The sequence below is a fragment of the Nuphar pumila genome, chromosome 8 (genome assembly GCF_984573655.1).
Source record: "Nuphar pumila chromosome 8, dmNupPumi1.hap1.1, whole genome shotgun sequence".
Taxonomy (NCBI): Eukaryota; Viridiplantae; Streptophyta; class Magnoliopsida; order Nymphaeales; family Nymphaeaceae; genus Nuphar; species Nuphar pumila.
Window position 1 is genome coordinate 217,004 of NC_143256.1, and position 27,590 is coordinate 244,593.

Sequence of the window (27,590 nt, forward strand, 5' to 3'; positions counted from 1 at the left end):
CACCCCTGTATATACACAAAGGCGAGCCAATAACAAAAACAAGAATTTACAAAACAGAAAAAAATAAAGGAAACAAAAAATATACAAAGATACTAGTGCCCCTAGTGGGCACAACCTATATAGTGAAAAGATTGAAATACCCTTATTGGGTATTACCTATTACAATGATATGATGCAACTTAACACTCCCCCTCAAACTTACGGTGTGATCACTGAAAGTTTGTTAAGTAAGAAGGGAAATCAGAGAGATGAAAGCACTTTTATGAAAAAGTCAGCTAGCTGGAACTTCGATGCTACATTGGGCAGGATAATAGTCTTATTAAGATATTCTTCACGAATATAGTGGCAATCTATCTCGATGTGCTTTGTATATTCAGGAAATGTATAATTGTCAGATATGTAGATAGTGTTTTTATTATCACAACATAACCTTGAGAGCGATTGCATATGCACCCCCATGTCTTCCAATAATCTTATAAACCACACAATTTCAAATATTGCGGTGGTTATGGTCTGGTACTCATCTTCGGTTGACGATAATGACACCTTCTGCTGCTTCTTGCATTTTTAGAAAACCAACGAGACACCTAAAAAAACACATAAACATATAGTTGAGCATCTATCATTAGGACTACCTCTCCAATCAGAGTCTGTATAAGCAATCGATTTGAGTGGGGAGGAGGAAGACAAAACAATCCTTTTAGAAACAAAATTTTGTAAATATCTAATGATACACATAATGGTACTCATGTGCACAGTGGTAGGAGAATGTTGGAATTGACTGGCGGTATGAACCAAATTGGCCAGACTAAGAAGCAGAAGCAGGAAACAATATGGAAAGTGGAAGGGATGTATTTAAAAATGTATAGGAAGCAGGAAACGAGGAATAAAAAAACAATATAAGAATTGTATGAGAATCAAAATAGAACACAAATAAAAACTAAAATAAAAATGACTATTCTTAAATTTCATGATTTTTAGTGTAAGAAAAAATCTAAAAATGATGTCTCTCAATTTAGAGAAAGCACATGGAAGTGAGTGAAAAGTGTGAGAGGAAACACATAAAAAACATGAAAAGTATAGTGAGAACATATAAGAAGAATAGATGAATCATGTGAAAAACATATGAGAAGCGTGGGAGAATCGAGATTCTCATCAAGTTTCAGAAGCGAGGAGTATCGTGCTTCCAAAGCGAGTTTCTGGGAAGTGGGCTTCTCACCTATCTAAGAAGCTTCCAATAACTCTGGTATGGACTGCATTGTGAGATATCAGGTCTGATGATGGTCAAATATGTGAGAGCCCCAATCATTTGGGGGTAAGGAGTAGGATCGTCCAAAGGTATATCATCATCTATCTTTATTTTTGCATTTATCACTTCAGGAGTGTCCGCCCTTTTGTCACATGTAATTCCAAACTTGTCTATGATGTCAAAAACAAACTTGGATTAAGTTAAAAATAGCCGCGAGCAGAATATGGAACCTCAATTCCTAAAAAGTATTTAAGAAAATCTAGATTAGTTATTTCAAGGCTTTGGTTTAAAATATTCTTAATAAAACTAACTCTTGTTTGTCTCCTCCAATGATGTGTTAGAAATCCACCCGTACCTGCATTGAGAAAGAGAGAGAGAGAGACGAAGAGGCGAAGGGGTCTGCGGCTGTCACGATTTCTGTATGAAATCATGACCTAAAACAATGCATTTATAACTTTACTTTACATAGTTATGGATCCGGGTTTGGTGTATCCAGACCCAATTAAAAGGAAACGTATACTCTGTATATAATCTTTACAATCTTTACATGGATCGGGTCGACTCGGGTCGGATCCTTTTTCACCTTTTTCACCCTCCCTCAAGTTGATCATGGTTTTGGACCATGAACAACTTGCCTTTAAGCATCCAAAAACGATCCTTGGTTAACCCTTTGGTAAATATGTCTGCAACTTGCCTTTTAGTACTGATGAATTCAGGCTCAATCTCTTTTTCTTCAACCTTCTGTCTCACAAAGTGTTGGTCAATCTCAATGTGCTTAGCACGACTGTGATGTATTGGATTGAATGATATGTTGATAGCACTTTGGTTGTCACATAGCAAGATAGTGTGGGAGATCTTTTCTCCTACTTCAGTTAGTAGATGCCTGATCCATGTGACTTCGGCAGTAGCAGCAGCCATGAATCTATATTCAGCCTCAGTGCTTGATCTAGCGATAGCCTTTTGTTTTCTACTGCTCCAAGAGACTGAATTTCTTCCAATGAAGGCACAATATCCTGATGTAGATCTTCGTTCATCAGGATCTCCTGCCCAGTTTGCATCACAATATACAGTAAGTTCGTGCTTATCTTTGCCATATGACTGTGGTGAATATATCAATCCATCCCCAATAGTCCCTTTAAGATATCTAAGGATCCTCTTGACCGCTTCCATATGTCCAGTACGTGGCGCATGCATAAATTGAGATACTTGATTGACTGAATAAACGATGTCAGGTCTAGTGAATGTGAGGTACTGTAACATTCCTATTATGCTTCGATACCTGGTGGGGTCATCACACAAATCTCCATCATCAGCGCTAAGTTTCTGATGAAGCACACTCGGAGTTCCTAGAGGTTTGCAGTCTTTTATGCCTGCCTTGCTGAGAACGTCTATAGTGTACTTATGCTGAGTGAGTGTCAAGCCATGAGCCTAGTTATCAACTTCTACGCCAAGAAAATAACGTAGAACTCCAAGATCTTTCATTTTGAACCTCTGACCTAGTAAGTCTTTGACTTCTTGAATGTGGGCTGCAGAGTTTCCTGTGATGATAATATCATCGACATAAATTAATAATAGAATGGTCACAGTCTGACTTTTAAAAATAAATAATGAGTGGTCCAGCATGGAATGTGAAAATCCATGTTTCTGAATCTCTAACGAGAAGCTATCAAACCAAGAGCGAGATGCTTGCTTCAGACCATAGATAGCTTTGTTTAACCTGCACACATGGGTTTTACAATTTTGTTCTTGATATCCAGGAGGTTGCTCCATGTATACTTCCTCCTTCAAATCTCCATGCAAGAAGGCATTTTTTACATCAAGCTGACTCAACTTCCATCCATGTTCAACAACCAGAGAAATAATAATTCGAATTGTTCCCATTCTTACAACCGGACTAAAGGTCTCATCATAGTCTTGCTTTGCTTTTTGAGTGAATCCTTTTGCCATAAGCCTTGCCTTATATCGTTCAATGGTTTCATCTGGCTTGTACTTTATTTTATAGACCCATTTACATCCGACAACATTTTTGTCAGGTGGTCTGGGAACAACTTCCTAGGTTCCACATTCATGCAAGGCTTGCATTTCATCATTCATGGCTTCTACGAATTTGGTAGAAGTGACTGCCTAATAATACATAATGGGCTCATCTTCCTTATTGAGGGCAATTAAAAAGAGTTGAAGATCCAAGGAAAAGTTGTTATATCTAACCCACCTGTCAATAGGATGTCATATGCGGTTTGATTTTCTGACCTCAAGAGTATGAGAAGGAGTTGGATTGGTGACTGAGACATGATCAGAATGACTTGATGCTATCGGTCTCTGTCTGGAATAGACAATGCCTTTGTATCTACCTGGTACTTCCTCTGCATTCTGTGATCCCGACGTCCCAGTGTTCTCAAACATCTCTTCTTCTTGTTGCACGCAATATGAGAAACACACTTCATTGGGGCCAGCAAAAAGTTCTGAACTCAGCCAAGGATAGTAAACTTCAATTGACATGTTCGTCGCGTCAGCTTCGCGATCAAAATTTTGTTCATCAAAGACAATATTTATTGAGGTTCTGATGCGTTTGTTGATGGGATCATAACACCTATTGTAATGAAATATGCGGAAGAATCCAAGAATGCTAAAGCATTCACTATGTCCCACACGGACAAATGCAACAAGCATAAGAGAGGAAATCCACTAAGGGATATACGAAAGGCCTTATAAAAAGGCTACACACATGAAAAATAATATCACTATTATTGAAGAGGAGCTCTCAAGAGCAATACCACATACAAGGGGGGTTCCCCCTATTTATAAGAAAAGGAGACCAAAGGGGCTCCCAATAGAGTCGTTGGGAGCCCCCAACGGTCACAATTGTGACCGTTGGGGGCCCTTTTTGGTATCCAAAATGCATTTTAAAAAATAAAAAACAACAAAATAAAAGAAATAAAACAAGTACCCTTATTGGGTACTTGTGAAATGACCATAATACCCCTATCGGGTATTATGGTGAATATACATCTATATTTATATATATATATAGATGTATATTATTACATATGTTTTAACACCCCCCCTCAAACTTTACGGGAGAATGACCGAAAGTTTGCCAAGGAGGAACAAGAAGCGAGGAGCAGGCAGGGCTTTGGTGAAGAAATCTGCAAGTTGATATTCTGAAGTGACATATGGCAGTGTAACTGTCCCACGAAGATATTCATCACGTACATAATGAAAGTCCATTTCAATATGTTTAGTCCTCTCATGGAAAGTGTGGTTGCTGGCAATGTAGATGGCACTTTTGTTGTCGCAACAAAGCTTCGAAGCCCCGGTAATTTCGACTCCCATATCTTGAAGAAGACTTCGAAGCCACACCAGCTCCATTGTAGTAGTTGCCATAGCCCTGTATTCTGCTTCAGTAGAAGACAATGAGACTTTCTGCTGTTTCTTGCACCTCCAAGCAATTAGCGAATCTCCTAGGAAAACACAAAAGCCAGTAGTTGAGATTCGATCATTTGGGTTTCCTCCCCAGTCAGCATCAGTATAAGCTAGTAAATCTAAGGAAGAGATTGAGGATATGAATAGCCCTTTAGTCAAAGTATTTTTAATATGTCGAATGATCCGGAGCACAGCACTCATATGCACAGATGTAGGAGCATGCTGAAATTGGCTTGCAGAGTGCACAGCGCAATATCCGGCCTGGTGATAGTCAGATAGGTGAGGGAGCCTATGAGTTGCCTGTAGGGCGTAGGATCATCCAGCAGAACTCCATCCTCCAGTCGTAGTTTAGCATTGATAACCTCGGGAGTCTCCACCTTTTTATCATCTGAAATCCCAGATTTGGAACATATGTCTGCAGCAAGCTTCATCTGTGACAATATATACCCTCGAGGAGAGTATGCAACTTCTATACCAAGAAAGTACCTTAGAAAACCCAGATCAGACATATCAAAATTATGTTTTAACATATTTTTAACTTTAAGAATACCACTTTCATCATTGTCAGTGATGATCATATCATCAACATAAAGCAGAAGGATGATGATACTATTACCTGCACGTTTAACAAAAAGAGCAGTGTCAGTATAACATGAGCGAAATCCCAATTGTAACATGATAGCACTAAATCTATCATACCAAGCCTTAGGGGCTTGTTTAAGACCATATAAAGCTTTTAATAACCGAAGGGTTTGACCTTGGTTAACACTGATTCCCGGCGGAGGGTCCATATATACTTCTTCATTCAACTGACCATTAAGAAAGGCATTTTTAACATTTAATTGGAATATAGGCCATTTCTTAGATGATGCTACCGCAATTAAAGTTCTAACGCTTGTCATGCGAGCCACGGGAGCAAAAGTCTCCTCATAATCGATGCCATATTCTTGTGAGTATCCCTTAGCAACTAATCTAGCTTTATAACGCTCTAGGGAACCATCACTTTTTGTTTTGACTTTGTAGACCCATCGACATCCTATAGCTTTCTTATTTGGAGGAAGGTGAACTATTTCTCAAGTTTTAGCTTTATTTAAAGCATCTAGTTCAACTTTCATTGCTTCAACCCAATGAGGTATACTTTTTGCTTGATTATAATGGGAGGGTTCATAGTAAGAATGCAAGGCTATTAGACAAGCTCTATATTTAGGTGAGAGAGTTTCATATGAGACAAACCTATTAGGTGGAATTGATTCTCTAGAAGAACGCCTAAGGGAGGTCTCTTCTAGGGGTTCATTAAGCCGCAATAATTTTTCTAAAGCACTAATAGGTTGGGCTTCCTCACGCCGAGTGTATACTTGGAGATTGTCGCCATTAGTTGGTGATACATCATTATCATGAGAATTATGAGTATTTTCTAAAACTTCCGGATGACTCAAAGAGTCATCATTTAAATCTTCTAAAAGATCATTGATAAACATATAATCAATTTCATTTGATTTTTCCAATATGTCAAATCCATTTTCATCTTCTAAAAAGGTTACATCTTTGGAGACAAATAATTTATTGTTTTTATGATCAAAGCATATATAGCCTTTTTGATTTTCACCATATCCTAAAAATACACATTCTATTGCTTTAGGTGACAATTTATCTCTTTTATGTAAAAGAACAAAGCATTTACACCCAAAAATTCGAAGACAATTGTAGTCGGGTGTCATATTAAAAAGTTTTTCATAAGGAGAGATATTGTTCAATTTTGAAGATGGCATCCTATTGATTAAATAGGTGGAGGTTAACACGGCTTCGGCCCAAAAATTTTTAGGAATATTTTTAGAAATGAGTAAGGATCTAGTGGTTTCCAAAATATGCCTATGTTTTCTTTCCGCTAGACCGTTTTGTTGAGGAGTTCTTGGGCAAGATTTTTGATGACAAATGCCATGTTGTTTTAGATATGATTGAAAATCATTTGATAAGTACTCTCCACCCGAATCGGATCTAAGAATGAATATTTGACTTTGAAATTGATTTTGAACTTTTGCATGGAATTCTTTAAAGAAGTTAAAAACTTCCGATTTAAAGTTAAGAAAATAAATCCATACATATCTAGTATAATCATCAATTAAAGTAACATAATATGAATAACCACCTTTAGATAGAACCGGAGATGGCCCCCAAACATCGGAATGCACCAATTCAAAAGGTCTTGTTGTCACAAAGGATCTAATAGGAAAAGGAGTAGACTTCATTTTGCCAAAAATGCAATCTTTGCAATTGATATCTTTTTCTTTACAAAACTTGTGTCCAAAAGGAAAAAGATACATTTTAGAGTAACTTGGATGTCCAAGCCTTTTATGCCAAGTTTCAATATTTTTGTCTTGGACATAAGTACAAAATGAGGTATTTGGAAGCATTAAATTATCCATAAAATAAAGGTCTCCCTTCCTATGGCCTTGCCCAATCCGCTTCCCGGACCGGAGATCCTGCACAAAGCACCCTTGGGATGAGAAAGATATTTCACATCCATGGTCGGCTATTTGAGAAACGGAAAGGAGGTTAAGATTTAATTTTGGAACTATTCTAACTTTTGGAACAAGGAAATTTTGAACATTTTTAGAATCAAGAGTTCCAACACCATTTATTTTGAGAAAAGTTCCATTGGCCGTAGAGACACAAGACATTTTTGAATTGGTGTGCACATTGGTTAATGCATTTTCATGAGGGGTCATGTGAAAAGAAGCTCCGGAATCTAAAATCCAAGAGTACGTACCGGGAGGTGATGATGAGGTAATTGCGGCACCGGAGGTAGAAGAAGTAGCCTTTAGAATTTGTTGGAGAGCCAAGGAAATTTGTCCAAGAGTATCTTTGAGATCTCCGTTCTTGCCGTCATTTTCTTTGGTGGATGATTCTTCAACGGAAGCCACCTTTGGCTTGAATGCTCCATTTAGCTTTGGGCAAACAGGTTTAATATGTCCCGGCTCATAACAATGATGACATATAATCATTTTTCTTCCACCACTCCCTTGCTTACCAAAATGAGGTGGTTTGTATGTTTTGACATGATTGCCGGGTTTAGATACGGCAAGAACTTCATCAATGCTTTTACCCATATTATGCCTAGTCTCTTCTTGAGTAATCTCGGCAATAACCTCTTCTAAGGGAGGAAACGTGGATCTATGGAGAAGTGAGGATCTAACTTGTTCAAATTCGGGACGAAACCCAAATAAAAATTGAAACAATCTATCTTGTTCCATTTGTTTTTGTCTTAGTACCACATCCTCCATAGACACCCATTTAGGCTCTAAAAGAGCCAATTCATCCCACAAAGGATTTAAAGCACTATAATAGTCTTGTATGCTCATGTCACCTTGTTTTGTGGTTCTCACTTTTTCTTGCAAAAAATAAGCTCTTGCAAGATCCTTTTGGGTAAACATACCCTTCATAAAAAACCAAGCTTCATTTGCCCGGCGGAATTTTGCAATATTTGCACATACCTTAAGTTCAACATTATTCATAAACCATGCTAGGATTTTTGCATGGTTACTCTCCCAATCTTCCATTTGATGATGATAATCTTCAATAGCCTTGAGACGAGCATCGCCTTCAAGTGCTTTCTCTTGATCTTCTTCCATCTTTGTGAGCTTAAGTTGGGGTTCCGGAATGGTCCCCATTACATAACCCCAAAGCTTCTTCCCTTTGAGATTATTCTCCATTGCGGATGCCCACATCATGTAATTTTTCCCATTGAGCTTGAATGATAGATCGATCTCGACTTCCATTGCTTAGAAGATCGTATGGCCCTGATACCATGTAATGAAATATGCGGAAGAATCCAAGAATGCTAAAGCATTCACTATGTCCCACACGGACAAATGCAACAAGCATAAGAGAGGAAATCCACTAAGGGATATACGAAAGGCCTTATAAAAAGGCTACACACATGAAAAATAATATCACTATTATTGAAGAGGAGCTCTCAAGAGCAATACCACATACAAGGGGGGTTCACCCTATTTATAAGAAAAGGAGACCAAAGGGGCTCCCAATAGAGTCGTTGGGAGCCCCCAACGGTCACAATTGTGACCGTTGGGGGCCCCAACGACTCCATTGTGGGGCCCCTTTTCGGTATCCAAAATGCATTTTAAAAAATAAAAAAACAAAAATAAAAAACAACAAAATAAAAAAAATAAAACAAGTACCCCTATTGGGTACTTGTGAAATGACCATAATACCCCTATCAGGTATTATGGTGAATATACATCTATATTTATATATATATATAGATGTATATTATTACATATGTTTTAACACCTATATCCTTTATAGTCATCTGCATATCCCACAAACCTACATTTCTTGGCCTTGTCCTGAAACTTGTTTCTTAGGGACTGATCAATATGCACATAACAAATACATCCAAAAACACGCAGATCGTGATAACTAGGATGAGCTCCAAAAAGACAGTGATAAGGAGACTTATTTTTCAAAACAACCATAGGTAGTCTATTTATCACATGTACGACAGAATGGAAAGCTTCTGTCCATAGGTTGATAGGAAGATTACTGTCATGAAGCATACTCATGGCACTTTCAACGATATGCCTATGTTTTCGTTCAGCAATCCCATTTTGTTGAGGGGTGTGAGGGCAGGACACCCTTCTTCCTATTCCGTTATTTTGGAGAAAGGAAATAAAATCACGGGATGAGAATTCCCCACCTCCATCACATTGGAAAAATTGAATGGACTCAGAAAATTGATTTTTGACCAAGGAAAGAAAACTTTGAAACAAAGAGAAGACTTCTGACTTATTTTTTATGAAATATATCCAAGTGTATCGGGAATAGTTATCAACAGAGATTAGATAGTATCTGCTCCCAGATCCAGAGGCAATTGGGGCGGGTCCCCATACATCAGAACTAATTATCTCAAAAGGTTTTGAAGCTAATGAAATAGAAAGGCAATACATGACTCTTGCATGAAAGACAACTGGAACACTTATGACTGCTCTCATTCCCATTGAGACTTTTTTTTGGAATGAGATTATTAGAGACAAGTTTTTCAATAAAATGACTCCCACAATGTCCTAATCGACTATGCCATAAAAATGGCTTATTACATTCAGAAATACTAAAAACATTAGCATAAGAGGATGAACATGACTCTAATGAAGGCTTCAAATTCAGATGAACAGGACGAACAACATGACATGGAGCTTCCTCAAAGACATACATATTGTCTCGTCTCTTTCCTTCATTGAATGTTTCTCTCGTGCGTAGGTCCTTGACCTGCACAAACAAGGGAGTGAATTCAACTGAAACATTATTATCATCAATAAGTTAGGAAAAAGAGATAATATTTTTCTTGATGTTAGGAGCATGAAGAACGTCAGAAAGAGTAAGAGTGGAATATGACATGGGAATGACAGTTTTTCCAACATGAGAAACAGGATGGTGGGATCCATCTCCAGTGACAATCTTACTTTTTCCAAAATAAGGAATAGGGTTAGAAATTTTACCTGCATCGTCTGTCACATGAGTTGCTGCCTCTGAGTCAACAAACCAAGTGCCTTCGTCATTCTGCCTTAATTTCAACTCTGACAAGGCAGATATCAGCAGATCTTTAATCTCTCCACTGTCTCTAGTATTTGTGAACTTTCTTTTGGTTTCCGTCTTTGGACCCTTTCCTTTATTCTCTGGATTATGCCAACAATTTGCCTCGATATGCCCCTTTTTGTTACAAAGGAAGCAAGTAGGGATGGATCTTGATCTCTGCGCATGAGCTAATATGTTTGCAGTGGGAAGCAGACCATGCCCTCCGTGTACACTTCGCCCTTGTCCTCCTCGTCCCCGTCCTCTACCATATGTCACTCCTGTGGCAAAAACTTCTTGAGAATTTGGGTGAATGTGAGTTTCTTCAGAGAATCCCTTCAGAGTCATTTCGTACTGGATCAATTTGGCTCGTAGCTCATCAAAGGTAGAAAGAGCAGGAAGGCACAATAGTGAAGTGACTATCATATTGTAGTCAGATCCCAATCCGCTCAGAGTTTGTTGCACCATGTCATTGTCACTAACGACACATCCTATAACTGCAAGCTGATCTGTGATGGTCTTCATCTTGTTCAAATATTCCATGATGGTCATGAAATCTTTTCTTAGCAACTGAAATTCCCTTTTTAGAAAAACCATCCTGGCTTGTGAAACCTGTGAATACGTTTGAACTAGTCGCTCCCAGAGTTGTAATGCTGTACAATTGTCGAGAATGGCAACAAGGACCTCTTGAGACAAGGTTGAGGTGATGTATGCAAAAACAGATTGATCTTTCCTTTCCCAATTGAGAAATTCTATATTTTTGACATATACGATCGAACTCGCCCCTTGATCATCTTTCTCTTCTCTCGGAACAAATTCTGGTGGGACTGGGATGGTTCCATCCAAGTGACCTAAGAGACCTTGGCTCCTTATAAAAGGAATGATTTGTCTCTTCCAAATCAAGAAGTTTGAGGTATTCAACTTTTCAGAAATGAGTTGGTTGAGAAAACTTGAAGAAATATTTGATTGAGTGGAATAGGGATCCATAGAAAGTGAATTTCAGCAAGAGTGTTCACGAAATGCTCAACCTTTTTTTTTGCGGTTGTCAGATTCAGAGAATAAGAATAGAGAGACTGAACCTTTTTCTATGCTCTCCAGAAAACCGATATTAAAAAAACTTTCCCACGTTAAATATATTTTCAAACGAGTATCAATAAGAGAAACAAAAAAAACTACACGGTAAATATATATTTGAATATGTAGAAATGGATGCGTGAAAGGGATTGGACAAAGGGAGATCGAGTGGATGACAACAGTAAAGGGAGTCAAGCAGGCAATGTCAAACAAAAACTGAAATAGGGCACGCGATTTGTCTGATGTTTCACGTGAATCGATTTCAGCGATTCACGTGAAATACAACCCCTCGTTTTTCATGGTTTGGGTTCACGTGAACAGGATTCACGTGAATCTCAGATCCAAGAGAGAAGCAAGCCCACGTGAGATGTGGGTACACAGAAAAATTCAGAAGAGGAGGGAAGAACGAGAGAAGAAAGAAAATGAAGAAGAGTAGAAAAGGGGAGGAACGAAAAACCTCAAAACTCCGATTGTCGTTTGTCGCTCCTGTCGGAAGCCTTTTTTTGCCCTTAGACAGATCTAAGCTCTGATACCATGTTAGAAATCCACCCGTACCTGCATTGAGAGAGAGAGAGAGAGAGAGAGAGAGAGAGAGAGAGAGAGGCGAAAGCAAGAAGGGGTCTACAGCTGTCACGATTTTTGTATGAAATCGTGACCTAAAATAATGCATTTATAACTTTACTTTACATAGATATGGATCCGGGTCTGGTGTATCCAAACCCGATTAAAAGGAAACGTATACTCTGTACACAATCTTTACATGGATCGGGTCGACCTGGGTCGGATCCTTTTTCACCTTTTCCATGATGATCATGTCATCAATATAGAGAAAAAAATAACAATAATGGCCGCTACAACTATAGGCCAATACATTTGATAAATAGGGTAACATCTAATGGCATCTACAATTATAAGAGTTCTAACGAAAGTCATTCTAACTATTGGGCTGAAAGTTTCATCACAATCTATTCTATATTCTTGAGAATAACCCTTGACCACTAATCTAGCCTTATGCCTCTCTAAAGTTTCATCACTCTTAGTTTTAACTTTAAACACCCATCTACATCTTATTGTTTTCTTTCTATGAGGAAGATCTTTTAATTCACAGGTTTTGGGCTTTTCTAATGCTCCTATTTCGCCATTCATAGCACTTATCCATTCAAGACAATTCTTGGCTTGGTTGTAGGCGGAAGATTCAAAATAAGAAAAGATCTTGGCTAGACAAGCTCTATATTGCGGAGTAAAAGACTCAAATGACACAAACCTATAAGGAGGTCTATGTATTCTTTCGGTTTTTCTAAGAGTGCTTAGTTCTTGATTTTCTATGTTGGAATACTTTTCTAGGGCATTGAAATGTCTATCGTCTCCTCTTCTTCTACATTGGATAACTAGAGGTTGGCTATCTATGTCATGTGCCTCACAACATTGGATATTGGATTGAGGTTCATTATCAATATCAATACTGTTGTTCAACAATTCAACATTATATTTAGGAACTAATTCAATAAATGGGTAATCATTGTCTTCCTTAGGCACATTTATATCAAAGAAGCTTTCTTGCTCTATAAAGGTAACATTCTATTAAATATAGAGTTTATCATGTTTAAAATCATAACATCTAAGTCATTTATGGCTTTCACCGTAACTAAGGAAAAAACTAGGAATAACTCTAAGAGAAAGTTTGTTATTTTTATTTGTAAGAACAAAACATTTGCATCCAAAAGTCCTTAATCTAAAATAATCAAGAGAGGTTTTATAAAGTTTTTCATAAAGAGAAATATTTTGAAGTTTGGTTGAAGGAAGTCTATTTATGAGGTAAACAACAATAAGTGTACCCAAAATGTTTTGGGACATGTTTAGAAATAAACATGGTTCTAGCGGTTTCTGCGATATGCCTATATTTTATTTCGGTCAAACCATTCTATTGAGGTGTGTTTGCACACGATCTTTGGTAAAAAATGCCATGTTTTTTCAAATGGTTTTTAAAGTCATTTGGCATAAATTCTTCCCCTGAATTAAAATGAAAAATAGAAATATTAGTTTTAAGAAAATTTATAACAAGGTTATGAAAGGTTTTGAAAGTCTCAAAAACTTTATACTTGTGCCTAAGTAAATCCAAGTGAAACGAGTATAATCATCCACAAAAATCACATAATAAGTATATCCACCTTTTGAAGTAACCAGGACCCCATACATTTGAGTGTATTAATTCAATTGGTTTGGAAGCAACAAAAGTCCTCCTTTGATAAGGAATTGCCTTCATTTTCCCAAGAACACAATCAATGCATTGAAATTTTTTATTATAAAATTTTCTCAAATGAGATACATTGGATAACTTAGAAATGCTAGGATGTCCCAGTCTTTGATGCCACAAAACAATATCCAATTTTTATACATTAAGACAAAAAATATCTTTGAAAATGATCAACCGATTCATGTAGTAGAGATCTCCTTCTCCATGTTCTTCCCCAATCTGCTTCCCAGACTGGAGATCCTGTATCAAATATCGGTTAGGTGCGAAGGAGACACTACTACCATGATCAATTATTTGAGAATCACAAAAAATATTTAAATTTAGTTTTGGAACAATTCCGACTTTTGGAATAGGAAAATTCAAAGAATTTTTAAAATCCCCAAATCACGAGAGGAACCTTCGACCGTAAAAACATTAGATCTACTTGAGTTAATACCACAATTGGAAAGCCTGAAGCTATTAGGGGTCATATGAAAGGAAGCACCCGAATCTAGGAGCCAAGAAATCTTACCGAGAGGTGCGGAAGAAGAGATTGCGACACCAGTTAAAGGGGAAGTTTTTGAGAAGCGATTGTAGAGCTTCTGATAATTGGGAAAATGACATACTCCCAAAAGATTTTGGATCTCTATTGGTTGTATTCTTGTCTTCTTGAAAAGCCTCTAGCATAGCTACTCTTTTCTCATCATTTCTTTTGAATTTTGGGCAATGTTGCTTGATGTGCCTCGGCTGTGGACAAATAATTTTCCCCTTTCTCCCACCATTGTTGTGTTGCCTTCCAAAGTTATTTATAAAAAAGTAAGGAGGCATGTAGGAATAAGTGTTGGCTCCAAGTCTAAAAACTGCCAACACATTGTTTTTAGACTCCTCAGATTTGGTCATTGATTTTAGCCAAGTTTCTTCCCTACAAATTTAGGTCAAAATCTCATGTTAAGATGAAAGCTCCTTTTGTTTGCTCTAAATAATAGATCTCAAAACATGTTAAAATTTGGGCCAAAGCCCTCTCATGAATTGAAAAAATTGCTCCCCCAGTATTTGTTTTTTCCTTCAGCGAGCATCATCAGGAGTATCCCAAATAGGTTCTATTGTACTCATTTGGTCCCATAATCTCTTAAGAGTATCATAATACTCTCTAACACTCTTTTCTCCTTGTTTGCAATTGTGTATTTTCTCTTGCAACTCCCATTTATGGGTGACATCATTTTTAGTTTAGGTTTACTTAATAAATATCCACGCTTCATCGACACTTTCAATTTCTAAAATATTCTCACAAGGTTCTTCACATACTTCCCATAAATAGGGATAAAAGTTAAAACCTTGGCATGTCCAACTTCCCATGATTTAAGAGCCTTTTTGTATTTCAAAAGAGCCTTTTCTCTCTCGTTGCCCTTGAGAGTTTCCTCGTTAGTTTCTCCATTTTTTCCACAAATAGATTTGGTGAGAATAGGTTGAGTTTTCGACAATGAATTGTCAACATATTCCCATAAATCCTTTCTAATTACAATTCTTTTAATGGCGGTAGCCCACATATTATAGTTCTTCCCATCAAATTTGATGGGAATAATCGCATCACTTCTTTTTCGGCCATTGCACCAAAGATAAGAGAGAAAGAAAAGAAGAGGTAGAGAGAAGGGATAGAGAAGAGATAAATAGAGGAGATAGAAAAAGGGTGTTGATGACGAGTTTTCCAATCCAATGAAGTTCACGATCACTCATTCCTCCACGTACTCTTGAATGGATGATCCTTCACTTCAAAGATTCAGCACTCTCTGATACCATGTAATGAAATACAAAAGAACAATAGAATGCCTCTTATGGGCTTTACAAAACACACAAAGTTGTGTATAAACAAGGACACGTATGGGTCAAATACAAGCATTCAAGCACAAAACCACAAATGGGCAAGAGGCAATAAAAAACATAGATCTTCTTTTAGAGCACCTGCGTAAGTCAAGCCCTTACACATCTAAGGGCAAGCACCCCTATATATACACAAAGCAGAGTCAATATAGCTTTTGGGAGCATCCCAACAACTATATTTGGGCAATGACAATATTTCCCATAACAAAAACAGAAATTTACAAAACAGAAAAAAAATAAAGGAAAAAAAAATATACAAAGACACTAGTGCCCCTAGTGGGAACAACCTATACAGTGAAAAAACTGAAATATCCCTATTGGGTATTACTTATTACAATGATATGAACATATGTATCATATATATATTTATATGTATATACTATGTATGTATTTACATATATGATCATATATATATGATACAACTTAACATGAACATGAGATGGATATTTTTTCAATGTCTCATTAAGGCTGATATTCATTACAAATTCTCTGCTTACCATTCTTCAACTTGGACCTTTTGATGCTGTCAACTTGAGTTATATTTCACTTCATGTACCTATTTGTTGCAGACTTGCAGTTAGCAACTTGTGCTGAGGTTATCTATCCATGCACTTTGAAATTTTCCTGTACTATTTGAAAGTGCCCAAGATTTTTTATCGTGCATGGACAATCAGCAACATGGCTATCAAAATGCATATTCAAATGACTTGAGATTCTTTTTGTCACAATATGACAGTATAAAAACTTATAGTGCTAGAGAAATAGTCAAATGAAGCGAGCAATTATACTCGATATTCATGTTAGGATTTCTAAAGTTTACAATCCTGGCCTGTAATAAGTGTCATTTCTGGTCATTTGTTTCTGAGAAAATTCTGCTCAATCCACTCTTATTTTGTTGAGTATTAGTGGAAGCAAAAGAAAATAGTCGTACTTTCAGCTTTATTTAAAACATCATGCAACTGAAATTTGAGTGGGTAGAGTTCCAGTTTAGCACAACCAACTTCCGCTTTTCAAAATTTCTCTTTTTTTTTTGTTAGAGATTGTTAGGCACATTAAAATGGCATATTCATGTAGTTGTTGGATCAAAGCACCAGCTTCGGTCATTAATGTTCTCCAGGACTCGTCCTGATATTTAAGTTGCATTAAAAAATCTATTGAAAAGATCTTGAAATTTAAGTACACTTTTTTTCTTTTTCAGGAACACTGTACAGGATATCCATAATGCAATGGGATCTATGTATGCAGCAGTTCTATTCATTGGAATAACCAATGGCACTGCTTCCCAGCCTGTGGTTTCTGTTGAAAGGTTTGTTTCTTATCGGGAAAGGGCAGCAGGGATGTATTCACCCCTTGCATATGCATTTGCACAGGTTGGTGCCTTTACCTTCCGTTGTGTAATTGTGCTATGAAATCCTTTACTTCCTTTTATCTGAAAAACAAATTTTCTGTTTTCAGGTCATTATAGAGTTCCCATATGTATTTGTGCAAACTCTAATATATGGCACAGTGTTCTATGCCATGGCATCATTTGAATGGGTTGCCACAAGATTCATTTGGTATATATTTTTCATGTATTTCACTTTGCTCTACTTTACATTTTATGGAATGATGACCACTGCAGTCACACCAAATCACAATGTGGCGGCCATAATTTCTGCGCCATTTTATATGCTGTGGAATCTCTTTAGTGGTTTCATGATACCACACAAGGTAATGAGTTATGAGCTGCTTTCTTTTCAGCTGTTTATGAATTCACTTTTATTTTTTTCTTGGCTCTGTCCTGAAAACTTTATATGGTAACTGTGTATTGCTTGACTGTTTCAACATGGCTTGGACCATTGTGATTCTACACCGTGGTTTTCATTCAAATGATCCTATACCAGTAAACCAGTCTTTGGAAACTTGGAGTCCGACCCACAATCTACAACACTGCCTATTGTGTGAAGACCCAATACTCTTTGCACCCAATGACACTTCATGACATAGCGACAGCCTGGAAAATTTAACTGCTGAAATCATTTCTTTGGTTTCTTGATCCAATTGCATTCATGGAGAATTTATACATGGTTCCCCTGGTCAAGGGTTAAGAGTGTTACTGCCCTTCTCAAAAATTGTCGATTCTTTTGGTTTCTTCTCAATTAAAAACCAAAGTAGAAAATAGGATAAAAAAGAAATTTGAAAATAAATGTGAACGAAATATGAGATCAGAAATATAAAAAATTAATTTGTAAACTTAAAAGCAAGCTTTAAGTATAGAAAAGAGGAAAAAGAACAGATCTGTCTGCCAGAAATATGTTCTTAAAGTGGCTGACCTTTGTAAAGTACTTGTTCAATTTGCAAGCAACTGTTGTGACCACCTGGTGCAAGTGGGATAAAGTGGCTTGGCCTGGTTGATTGATGAGAATGGTGGCAAATGTGTTCCATTGGCACTTGTAAAAGTGTGAACAGTGGTCAGGGTGGTTCTTGCACTACTGCCTGGAATTTGGTAGTCAAGGGCTTTTTTTTTCTTGAGGAAGAAATTTGGTAGTCAAAGTTGGCAGAACCTGGCATGCATTGCCTGTTATCTATGTCGTACAGATACTCCACTTTAACTCCCCGTTCCATCAGTCATATTGAAAACTTAATAAAAATGGCTGTATCCCTGTATCCACGGTCACATCCATGCAATATGGCGTGTTGCCAAGAAAATAAAGTGCTGCAACCTCTTTGACCTATTCATGAATGGTCAGTGCAACTTTATTCACCTCCAGCTTCACTGTTCACTGACTGCTCTAGGTGCATATTGTTCTAAAATTGCTGTGGTTTATTCTCTTTTTTCCATATTATTATTATTCTTGTTGGAGTCATCTTTTTTACTGCCAAATTGCAAGATCTCATCAAGTTTATATTGTTTTGGTTATTCTTTTAGAGGATTCCGGGATGGTGGCGATGGTACTATTGGGCCAATCCTGTTGCCTGGAGCTTGTATGGCCTTCTAACATCCCAGTTTGGTGATCTTGACGACATCATAAATTCAGCAGGAGGAATGACCACTATTAGCATTAGACATTTTCTCAAGGACCACTTTGGTTTCGAGTACAAATTTTTGGGTTTAGCTGCAGTTATTGTTGTTGGGTTCTCAGTGATGTTTGCTGGGATTTTTGCTTTGGCAATCAAACTCTTCAACTTCCAAAAGAGGTAGAGAAGTTAGCATGTTTGTATTTCCATTATTGTATATCGTTTCAGTTCTGTCCTGAGATCACTAATTTATTGAAGGGCCAGGTCTTGAAATATGTAAATTCCATGTTCACAATAATGTAGTTGTTCTTTAGATATTGATACAATCTATGTGCCTATTTTTATGGTTGGTGTAAAATGGTCAAGAGGTTTTTGGATGTGTTGACTTGTCCAAAGAATAGTGATAGATTTAAATAGATATATTATCAAGCTGGAATATCATAGGAGCAAGCTGTATTCACTCAATCTAATTCCGTAGCTGTGTTCAGCATGGTCTGTTTGCCAGGGATTACATCTTCATACTCCAATTCAAAATTGTGGTACATTGTATACCATTGATTTCTGAAGCTCTTGAAAAAGCTACACATACATCGCATTCTCACTATCCAAAAGCCTGTTTCTTCTAATCAAAAGATGTAGGTCATGTACGTAGGCTGAGACCAACAAAATGTGGAAAATATAGTGTTTTCAACCAGCTCGGCTGTAGAAAATGTATATGTGGCTCAGACATTGCATTATGTTCAAAAGTTCAAATACCTACTTTTGGTGCATAAGCCGGGTAGGGCTGGTAAATGGGCCAAATAAGCCAAACTGGGCATGTTTGGGCTCGGCTAGTTTACCAATGGATTGAGCTCTTGATTCGGCTCATGGCCGAGCTCGAGTTCGGCTCATCCCTCAATGAACACAAGTCGGTTCATGTAAAAACATTATATATATATATATATATAGGGGTAGATACCTACCCACTTTCTCGCTAAACACCAACGGTCACATGTTGAGCATCCATCACGCGGATGCTCAATGATGCAACTTTTTCAATAAAGTATTTAAAAAATATATTTTCAATAAAAATATTTGTGCAAACCGTGTATCAAATAATAAAACTGGTTCACTCTAGTGGTGAAGTTCGGGTCGATTTCATGGAACGAAAAAATACTTTGTATTCAAGCAAACAGTTAACTACTCGTTATTGCAAAAAATAAAAAGAATTAATTAAATAAATAACTAAGAGAGTGTTGCCCCTACAAAGAGCTTAAACAAATAAATAAAGTGCCTTATTACAAACCTAAATGAATAAATAAATAAATTTTTAATCTAAAAATAAGAGAAAAAGTCTTCAGCTTCTTGTCCATTTTTATCATCTCTTGTTTTCCTCTTGTTACTATAATATTTTCATTTTTTGGAGGGTTACTTAGTTTCTTGAAAGGTTTTTTGAGGGACTCAAAGGGTCTTTTGAGGGGATAATTTGGAGACCTCAAAGTGCTTTTTTAGGGTACTTTTGAGGGCTTACTGCACAATCAACCACTTTCCTGCAAGAATAAAAAGATGAAACACAAAACAGAGAAAGAAAACTACGAAAAAATCACAGGTTAATTTTAAGAAAAATCACAAAAACACTAAACACACTATAAAATAACACTACAACAAACAACAACGCCTTCATCCCAAAACAATTGGGGTCGGCGATATGAACCAACAAAGAAAATCATCCTGGGTCTTCCATATGAATCCTTCTCCTCCAATCATTTTTATCCAATGCCATGTCCTCGGTGAGGTTCAAAGCATTCATATCCTTTCCTATCATCTTCATCCAAGTCTTCCTAGGCCTACCCCGACTTCTTTTAACTAATATATTTTCTCAATTCTCCATCCTTCTAACTGGAGCACCATTAGGCCTTCGTCGAATATGTCCAAACCACCGTAAGCGATTCTCTCTCATCTTATTTTCAATGGGTGCAACACCTACCTTCTTACGTATCTCCTCGTTTCGAATCTTATCTTTTATTGTATTTCCACACATCCATCTAAGCATACACATCTCAGCTACACTCATTTTTTGAATATGATGTCTCTTGGCAGCCCAACATTCCGTACCATATAGTAAAGTGGGCCTAATAGTGGTCCTATAAATTTTTTCCTTCAACCGCAATGGCATTCTACGATCGCACAACACTTCAGTTGCACTTTTTCATTTCATCCACCCAACCTTCATCCTATGATTTACATCTCCATCAATTTCTCTATACTTTTGAATGATAGATCCCAAATATTTGAAACAATCATCCACCAGTATTTCTTGCTCATCAAGCTTCACTACACTGCCATCACTACTTCGTTGCTTACTAAATCGACATTCCATAAAATAACACTACAAGACAAAATAGTATAACTAATTGTATAACTAACATGAACTAGGTTATGAAACTAATTAACTAAAAGATAAATTAACATAACTAATTAACTAGCTAACAAGAAACAAGTTATTGAATAAACTAAAAATAAATAACAAGAAATAAACTAGACTAAACTAACAATAAATTGTGAGCAATATTTAGCATAAAATAACTAATCCAACGTGAAAACTATACTAACCGAATTTAAAAGAAAATAATTTTAATTAGCTAATTAATAAAGCAAGTAACAAATTGATCTATCTAACAAAAATTGATAATTTAATTACAAGAAAATAAAATCAGGTAATATAGTTAAATCAAATAATTGAAATCTAATAATTCTAATGACATAAAACTGAATCTAAATGAATTTAATTGCTGAGAAAAACAGATTTAATATTGAATTAAAAATCAACTAATAAACACAAAATTAAAACTACCTAAATCGGCTAAGTGTATTTTTTACCTAAAAAATGATAATTAATCAACAACTAAATTATGATCTAAATACGGAAAATATAAATTCTCTAATTGTAAATAAACTCAACTAATTGCTGACAACAATGATTAATTCTACTCTAATTTGTTGAAATAAAAAAACCCCAATTAACTATCTACTCTACCTATCGATTTCTAATATAATGGAATAACAAATTAAAAATTAATTAAGTCTAAACTAACTAATCTAACATGCTGGAAATAATGAAAGACATAAATAAATGCGTTTATGAAAGAAAACATGCAAGAAACTATTAAATCTATTTATTGCAATTCATAAATTAACTAAAAAGATAAAAACCCTAATTGGCTAATCTTATTAAATCTAATCTAAATTTATGTAAACTAATTTTTGAAACTAAACTAACTAAATCTAAGAAAACAACTATCGTGAAACAAGATTAACAACTAAAAGAAACGATTATATATTGGCACACAAATTGAGAAAAATGTTTATTTTATGATTTTCTATTTTTTTTCTTTTTTAAGTTTTCAGACGCAAGAAAACTAAACTAAGCTAGATTAAATCAAATGAATATGCAATGACATGCTTTATGATATGCAAAACTAAAACTATGATGAAATGAAGAAGAAGAAGAAGCAAGTCGTTCGATTTGCTTCCGATGGATGGGTTGAGAAGAAGAAGATGATCTTTCCTGCTGCAATCAAATGAACTCCGCTCTCTCTCCAATAGAGGGGATGAAAGGAACCAACAACGATGAAGATTAGAAGAAAGATTGAAAATCATAAGAAGCAAGAAGAAAGAGGTAGGCAACTGGTTGATCAAAAAAGGAGAAGGAAGCAATAAAGGGAGGCAAAGAGGAGAGAGAGAGGGGGGGTGCAGGCTACAGGGCTGGAAAAAACCTATATGCATGCTGCAAAAGGACTATTTATATTAAAAAAATATAGGTTTACACGGTTTCTATGGAAGTCTGGATAGTTTCCAAAAATTCCAAAAGAGGTCTCTTCTAGAAAACATGTTCTTCAAAAAGTAAAACTTCTAAACTAACTAAAATTAATTAATTAATTCCTAATCTAATTAAACTATAAATTAAAAAAATATTAAACTAAACAAAACACTGAAAAATGCAGGGCAAGTTTTAAAATGTGCAATTTTCTGTATTTTCGATTTTAAAATGATTTCTCAAAACTAACGATAAAAATAAGTTTTTAATATGATTTTTTTATGGATCATGCATAAAATAGTATAAATAAAATGTAAAAAATATGCATGATCGAATTCTCCCATGCTTATCGTTTGCTAGTCCTTGAGCAAACTGAAGCAAAAAGACTAAACTAATCAAAACAAAAATTAACTCACTTTCGTAGGAATCATGATTGTATTTAGTGTATGCAACAAGCCTTTTTAACTCATGGGTTACCCCAGTGGACGAGTAAGGTCTCATGAGGGTTTGCAGTGATGCTACTCACAAACATCTCTGTCATGTATGCATAAAGATTTCAATTCAAGAAGCATTAGGCAATTGAGGAGTTTGTTTTTACAAATATTTCATTCCATTACATTATCAAAAACATGATTAGAGTCTTTTACAGGCCACCACTGAATAAAACATTTTCTTTAAATTTTCTAAATATCATAATCATTTATACTTTATTCTCAAAAAATCAAATATATATACATGTTATTATTTATTTATCCTCACTCATATATTTTTCTCCCAGTTTTTCTCAATATTTGCTTCTAAGCAGTGAACTTTTTCTTTTATGCTATTTTTTTTTTTAAAATTTTTACACTTTTTTATTTCTTTCTTTTGTTGAGCACTATATCAAATTTTCAATTTTTGTAACCCGTGTAACGAGCTTTGGGTCATTGACACTCAAGCCAAACAACCTTAGGGCAATAGATACAAAGTATCCCTTAGACTTAATTGCTCGAGTCACTAGACCTTCAATTTTCATAGTTTACGTATAATTTACTTTTTGTTATGTGCAATATCAACATCTATTAAGCTCTCTATAAAGTTCATGTAATGGGCTTTCGGGCCGATGGCTCCCAAACCAGATGACTTTAGGGCACCAAGGTGTAAACACCCCTCAGACTCTACTTGCTTGAACAAAATAGGCCACAAAAATCAACTTAGACAAATAAGTGATTTCTTTTGTTATCCTTTTCAACATGGAACTCAAACACTTTAACTTGTGTCTGAGCCCAACTACTAAGGAATACGAAGATATCAAACAACTAAATGTATGCTTCTTTCACTTTTTGAGCTCATGACTGCAATGCTGTTCATTTGCCTAGTTTTTCAAAAATAAAGCTATACATATTCATACTTGTGATTTAAAATAAACTCTAACATACATCTATAATCATTTCTTTGAAATCCACATAAATAATCATAGTTTTTTTATATCAGTGTCAGAAAACTTTTTTCTGGGGCTTAAAAATTCTCTAAAAATCTTAGATTTTGCAAAGCATTCATATAAGATCAAACTCATTCCTTAAAAGCCCAATTTTTATGACTTGTCATCAATGTACAAGTACAAAGACAAAAGAATATTTGGGTGTGCAAACTACACCCTGTCTCATGCTTGAATGACACTGTCCTCAGTGGCACTCCCCCATGCTTCTATGAAACTGAGTGAATGCATATAAGAAACAAAATAAATGAGAGAAAAGTAGTAGAAGTCACATAATCCACACTGTAGAATCTTACCTGTTGCTGCATTGTACTGGCTCTGTAGAAATTCCACCTGTCTCAATGTATAAAACTCATAAAAATATACTAAAAATGCAATGCATACATAATCTGACATCTAACTCATGAAAAAAATAGAATAACTATTAAGACTACTAATAGTATATCACAAATATGGGTTGTCTCCCATAAAGCGCTAAGTTTTACGTCCGCAGCCAAATGGATCCCTGGAGACCCTTCATCATCCATGAGATCAATGGACATGAAGCCATGCTCAATCAGGGATTCTAAGAAAAATAATATCATCTGTGACACTGCACACTATGTTTTCTCCAACTCTACCCCTAAGTATCTTACGACGGCTCTCTAGACTGACAGGAAGAACGAGATTAGTCTCCATATGGAGGCTATTCTCAAAGAATGAAGAGCCATAAACCGAACGACTAGCAAGATACACATCCAACTGTGGATCAGATTGCTTTCCTGCGATGTCTGGCACGTGTAATCATTCGTCATTTCCTATCATCTCATGGCAACATCAAAGATATGTAATCATACACACTTATTGTTGAAAGAAATCTCCATCTTCCCAGTATAACAATCGATACGAGCATGGGCCGTGGCAAAAAATGGTCTGCCCAGAATAATGGGGGTCTAGTGAGCTACATTAGTGCCCTCCATGTCCATAACAAGAAAAATGACAGAGAAGTAGAAGTTCTCAACCTTAACTAACACATCTTCCAAGATTCCTCGCGAACACTTGGTAGACCTGTCAGCCAACTAAAGACAATAGTCGTGGGCTTCAGATTCCCAATCCCAAATGTAAAACCCACGTTAAAAAAAAAAATACCGGACCCGGGTTGGGTCGGGACCCGACCCAGGCCCGCCCTCGTTAGGGTTTTAAAAACCCGACGTAGGGGAGGATTTGTTTAAAAACAAACCCTCTCCCCTATACCCCCCCCCCACTCGTGCCACTCCACCCTCCTCGGCAGGATAAGGAAACCCCTTGAGGGTTTCCCCGATTGTCGCCTCCCCCGAGCTCTTTAAGAGCATGGCTAAAAGGGAAGGGGGGCACACCGCCCTTCTCTTCTCCTTCTCCTCGCTCTTCTGGCACCGACGACCCTTCTCGCAAAACCTGTCGTCTCCTTTCGTCCCCCGCGACTGCTGTCGCCGGCGAACAAAGCCGCCAGCCACCTCGCCTTCTCTCCTTCCTCTAGGGTCACTAGCGACTGTCTCCGCCGGCGACCTCACCTCTCCGCCTCTCCCATCTCTCGTTTCTTCGGCGACCTCGAGTCCCCTCAACTCCCCCGCTTTGACATCCTTGTCTGCACCTCCTCTTCGGCAGCCCCAGGTAAAACCTCCCACCTCTTCTTCTACCTTCTCCTCTCCCGACAGCCGTAGGCAGAGGTCAAAGGCCCTTGCGTCTCTCTCTCTGCTTACCTTCTGGCAGAGGCCATCGACCCCTGCCCCTCTTCTTTTAAAATCCAGCAGTGGCCGATGGCCCATGCCATTTTTTTCGAGCTCGACAGGGGCCTTTGGCCCCTGCCTTCCTCCTCTTTTAAAGATCAGCAGGGGCCGATGGCCCCTGCCTCCTCTTTTGAAAGCCGCAAGGGGCCTTTAGCCCCTGCGCTCCCTCTCTCTGCTCATTTTTTTTCGGCAGGGGCCTTCAGCCCCTGCCCTTCCTTTAAAGCCAGCAGAAGCCTTTGGCTCTTGCCTCCCTCTTTTTGGAAACCCAACAGGAGCTGATGGCCCCTGCCCCTCTCTTAGTCGTCTAGCAGAGACAGATGGCCCCTGCACCTGTGTCCTTTGGCGGCATGGGTCATTGGACCCTACCCCGTTCTGTTTCAAGTCGACACAGACCATTGATCCCTGCCTTGTTTTGCAGAGAAGCCGAGACCCCAATCCTTTGTTGTTGTTTTTCCTATTCATTTAAATGCATACTAATAACATACCTTTGCAGCTTACGCAACAGGCTCCATTCGTGCTCCACGGCCCAACCCTCGTATTATCCTCACGCATAGGCGTACACAACTACACAACATTCTTAGGTAGGGTAAAGTCGCACAAGAGGCAATAGATGAACCTAATTAAGTTGAAATAATTAAGATATCCATGCTAGATGTACTTAGATTTATATTGCTTTTGCGTTGCATATTTTCTTGTCTGCATATTTATGAGTCGAGGTATGATTTTACGATCTCTGAGTATTAATTTGCGTATTTGCATATGTGGTTGAGGTGTGGTTTCGTACTTTTTGCAATACTTATGCTCTTAATTGCTTGCATATATACTTAACTGTACGTTCCTATGGGTCGATGTACAATTCTATTCTTCGATTATTATTTTGCGTAGTTGTTTATGAGTTTCAGGTGGTTTCGTACTTCCTGAAATACATATGCCTTTGTTTGCTTGCATACATTTTTGCCTGCACGACTTCGTGTCTCATGTATTACTTATGACCTTATGTGTTTGTCTATCTAAGTGGCCAAGATATGGTTTTGGTACCTCGTGTGTTACTTAAGTGCTTTTCGCTCGAGGTGCGACATCGCAAGTCGAGAGTTGTTTGTTGTCATGTTATAACCTGCATATGTTCACACTTATGGTCAATATGTACTTACATAAATATATTCTTGTGTCTATCCTGATTTCACTTGTTTTCAAAACACTAGAAGTTGTGCTTATGCATTGCAGTTCTTTTAAAGCAAGTTTCCTTCTGCGAACTCAGTGCTCTTCAAATTGCACAACTTTTGCAAAGTTTAGTTTTATGCCTCGCAGGATTTCAAAGTTACATTTGAGCCCTCCCAAGTCCACACACTTGAAAGAAATGTTTTATAACCTCGATTCATGTTGCGGCTCAATTTAAATAACCCCGATTGGGGCAGGAGCCTTTGATGAGTGGGGTTCTGTTGAAGGACCCATTCTTCATTTATCAATCTAGTGTCGCATGTCGATACTAAGATAAATTTTGGATGCAAGATTGATAGTGTTGTGTCGTGCGTGAATGACTTAATGTGACATTATGGCTTTTAAGGATGAATCATGCCAAATGAGCACTCCTATATTCTTTGGATCGTTATGAAGTTGTGTGTTGGGTGTTCCTTCTGAGAAGCCCACACATTTCCCTTGTTCAGTATAACATTCTTTTAGACATGCACGACATGTTAAGTACTTTATTGATTAGACGAGAGATTCAAGATGACCTTGTATCATGAAAATTGCAAAATATTGTTGAAATGAATTCAAGACTTATCTTGCCAAATTGTGTTGTATTACTTCTTATGCAGATAAATTCTGTTGGGGTTCTTTGGTGAAACCATATCCCTTTCATCGTAGTCGTACTTTTGACAAGTATGACCGTACTTTTTGACAAGTATGTCTTTTTACGTTGCGATGATTGGATGAGTAGGTTGTGGCAACCTCGATGAGTGCAAATAACAAAATGCTAAGATCACCTAAATAGGTGATGATTCCGCCTTCACCAGCAAGATACTCGAGTTGGGTTGAAAGACCAGAGTATGTAGAATGGGTCTTCAGTTAACTAACCCTGATGTACTCATTCGAGCCGCTGACTCCTGTCTGGAGAGAGGATGGGAAGGTAC

General features: G+C 37.1%; 1 protein-coding gene across 2 annotated transcripts in view; it reads left to right on the forward strand.

Moving 5' to 3' along the window:
- Positions 1 to 18,814, forward strand: part of LOC149829411 (ABC transporter G family member 32-like) — a 70,708-nt gene extending 51,894 nt beyond the window's left edge. For both annotated transcript variants that reach the window (XM_090015921.1, XM_090015922.1), the window contains exons 22-24: positions 16,642 to 16,813; positions 16,899 to 17,153; positions 18,352 to 18,814. In XM_090015921.1, the coding sequence (XP_089872047.1) occupies positions 16,642 to 16,813; positions 16,899 to 17,153; positions 18,352 to 18,624 (700 nt within the window). In that variant the 3' untranslated portion in view covers positions 18,625 to 18,814. The remainder of the gene's footprint in view (positions 1 to 16,641; positions 16,814 to 16,898; positions 17,154 to 18,351) is intronic.
- The last annotated feature ends 8,776 nt before the right edge of the window (positions 18,815 to 27,590 follow it).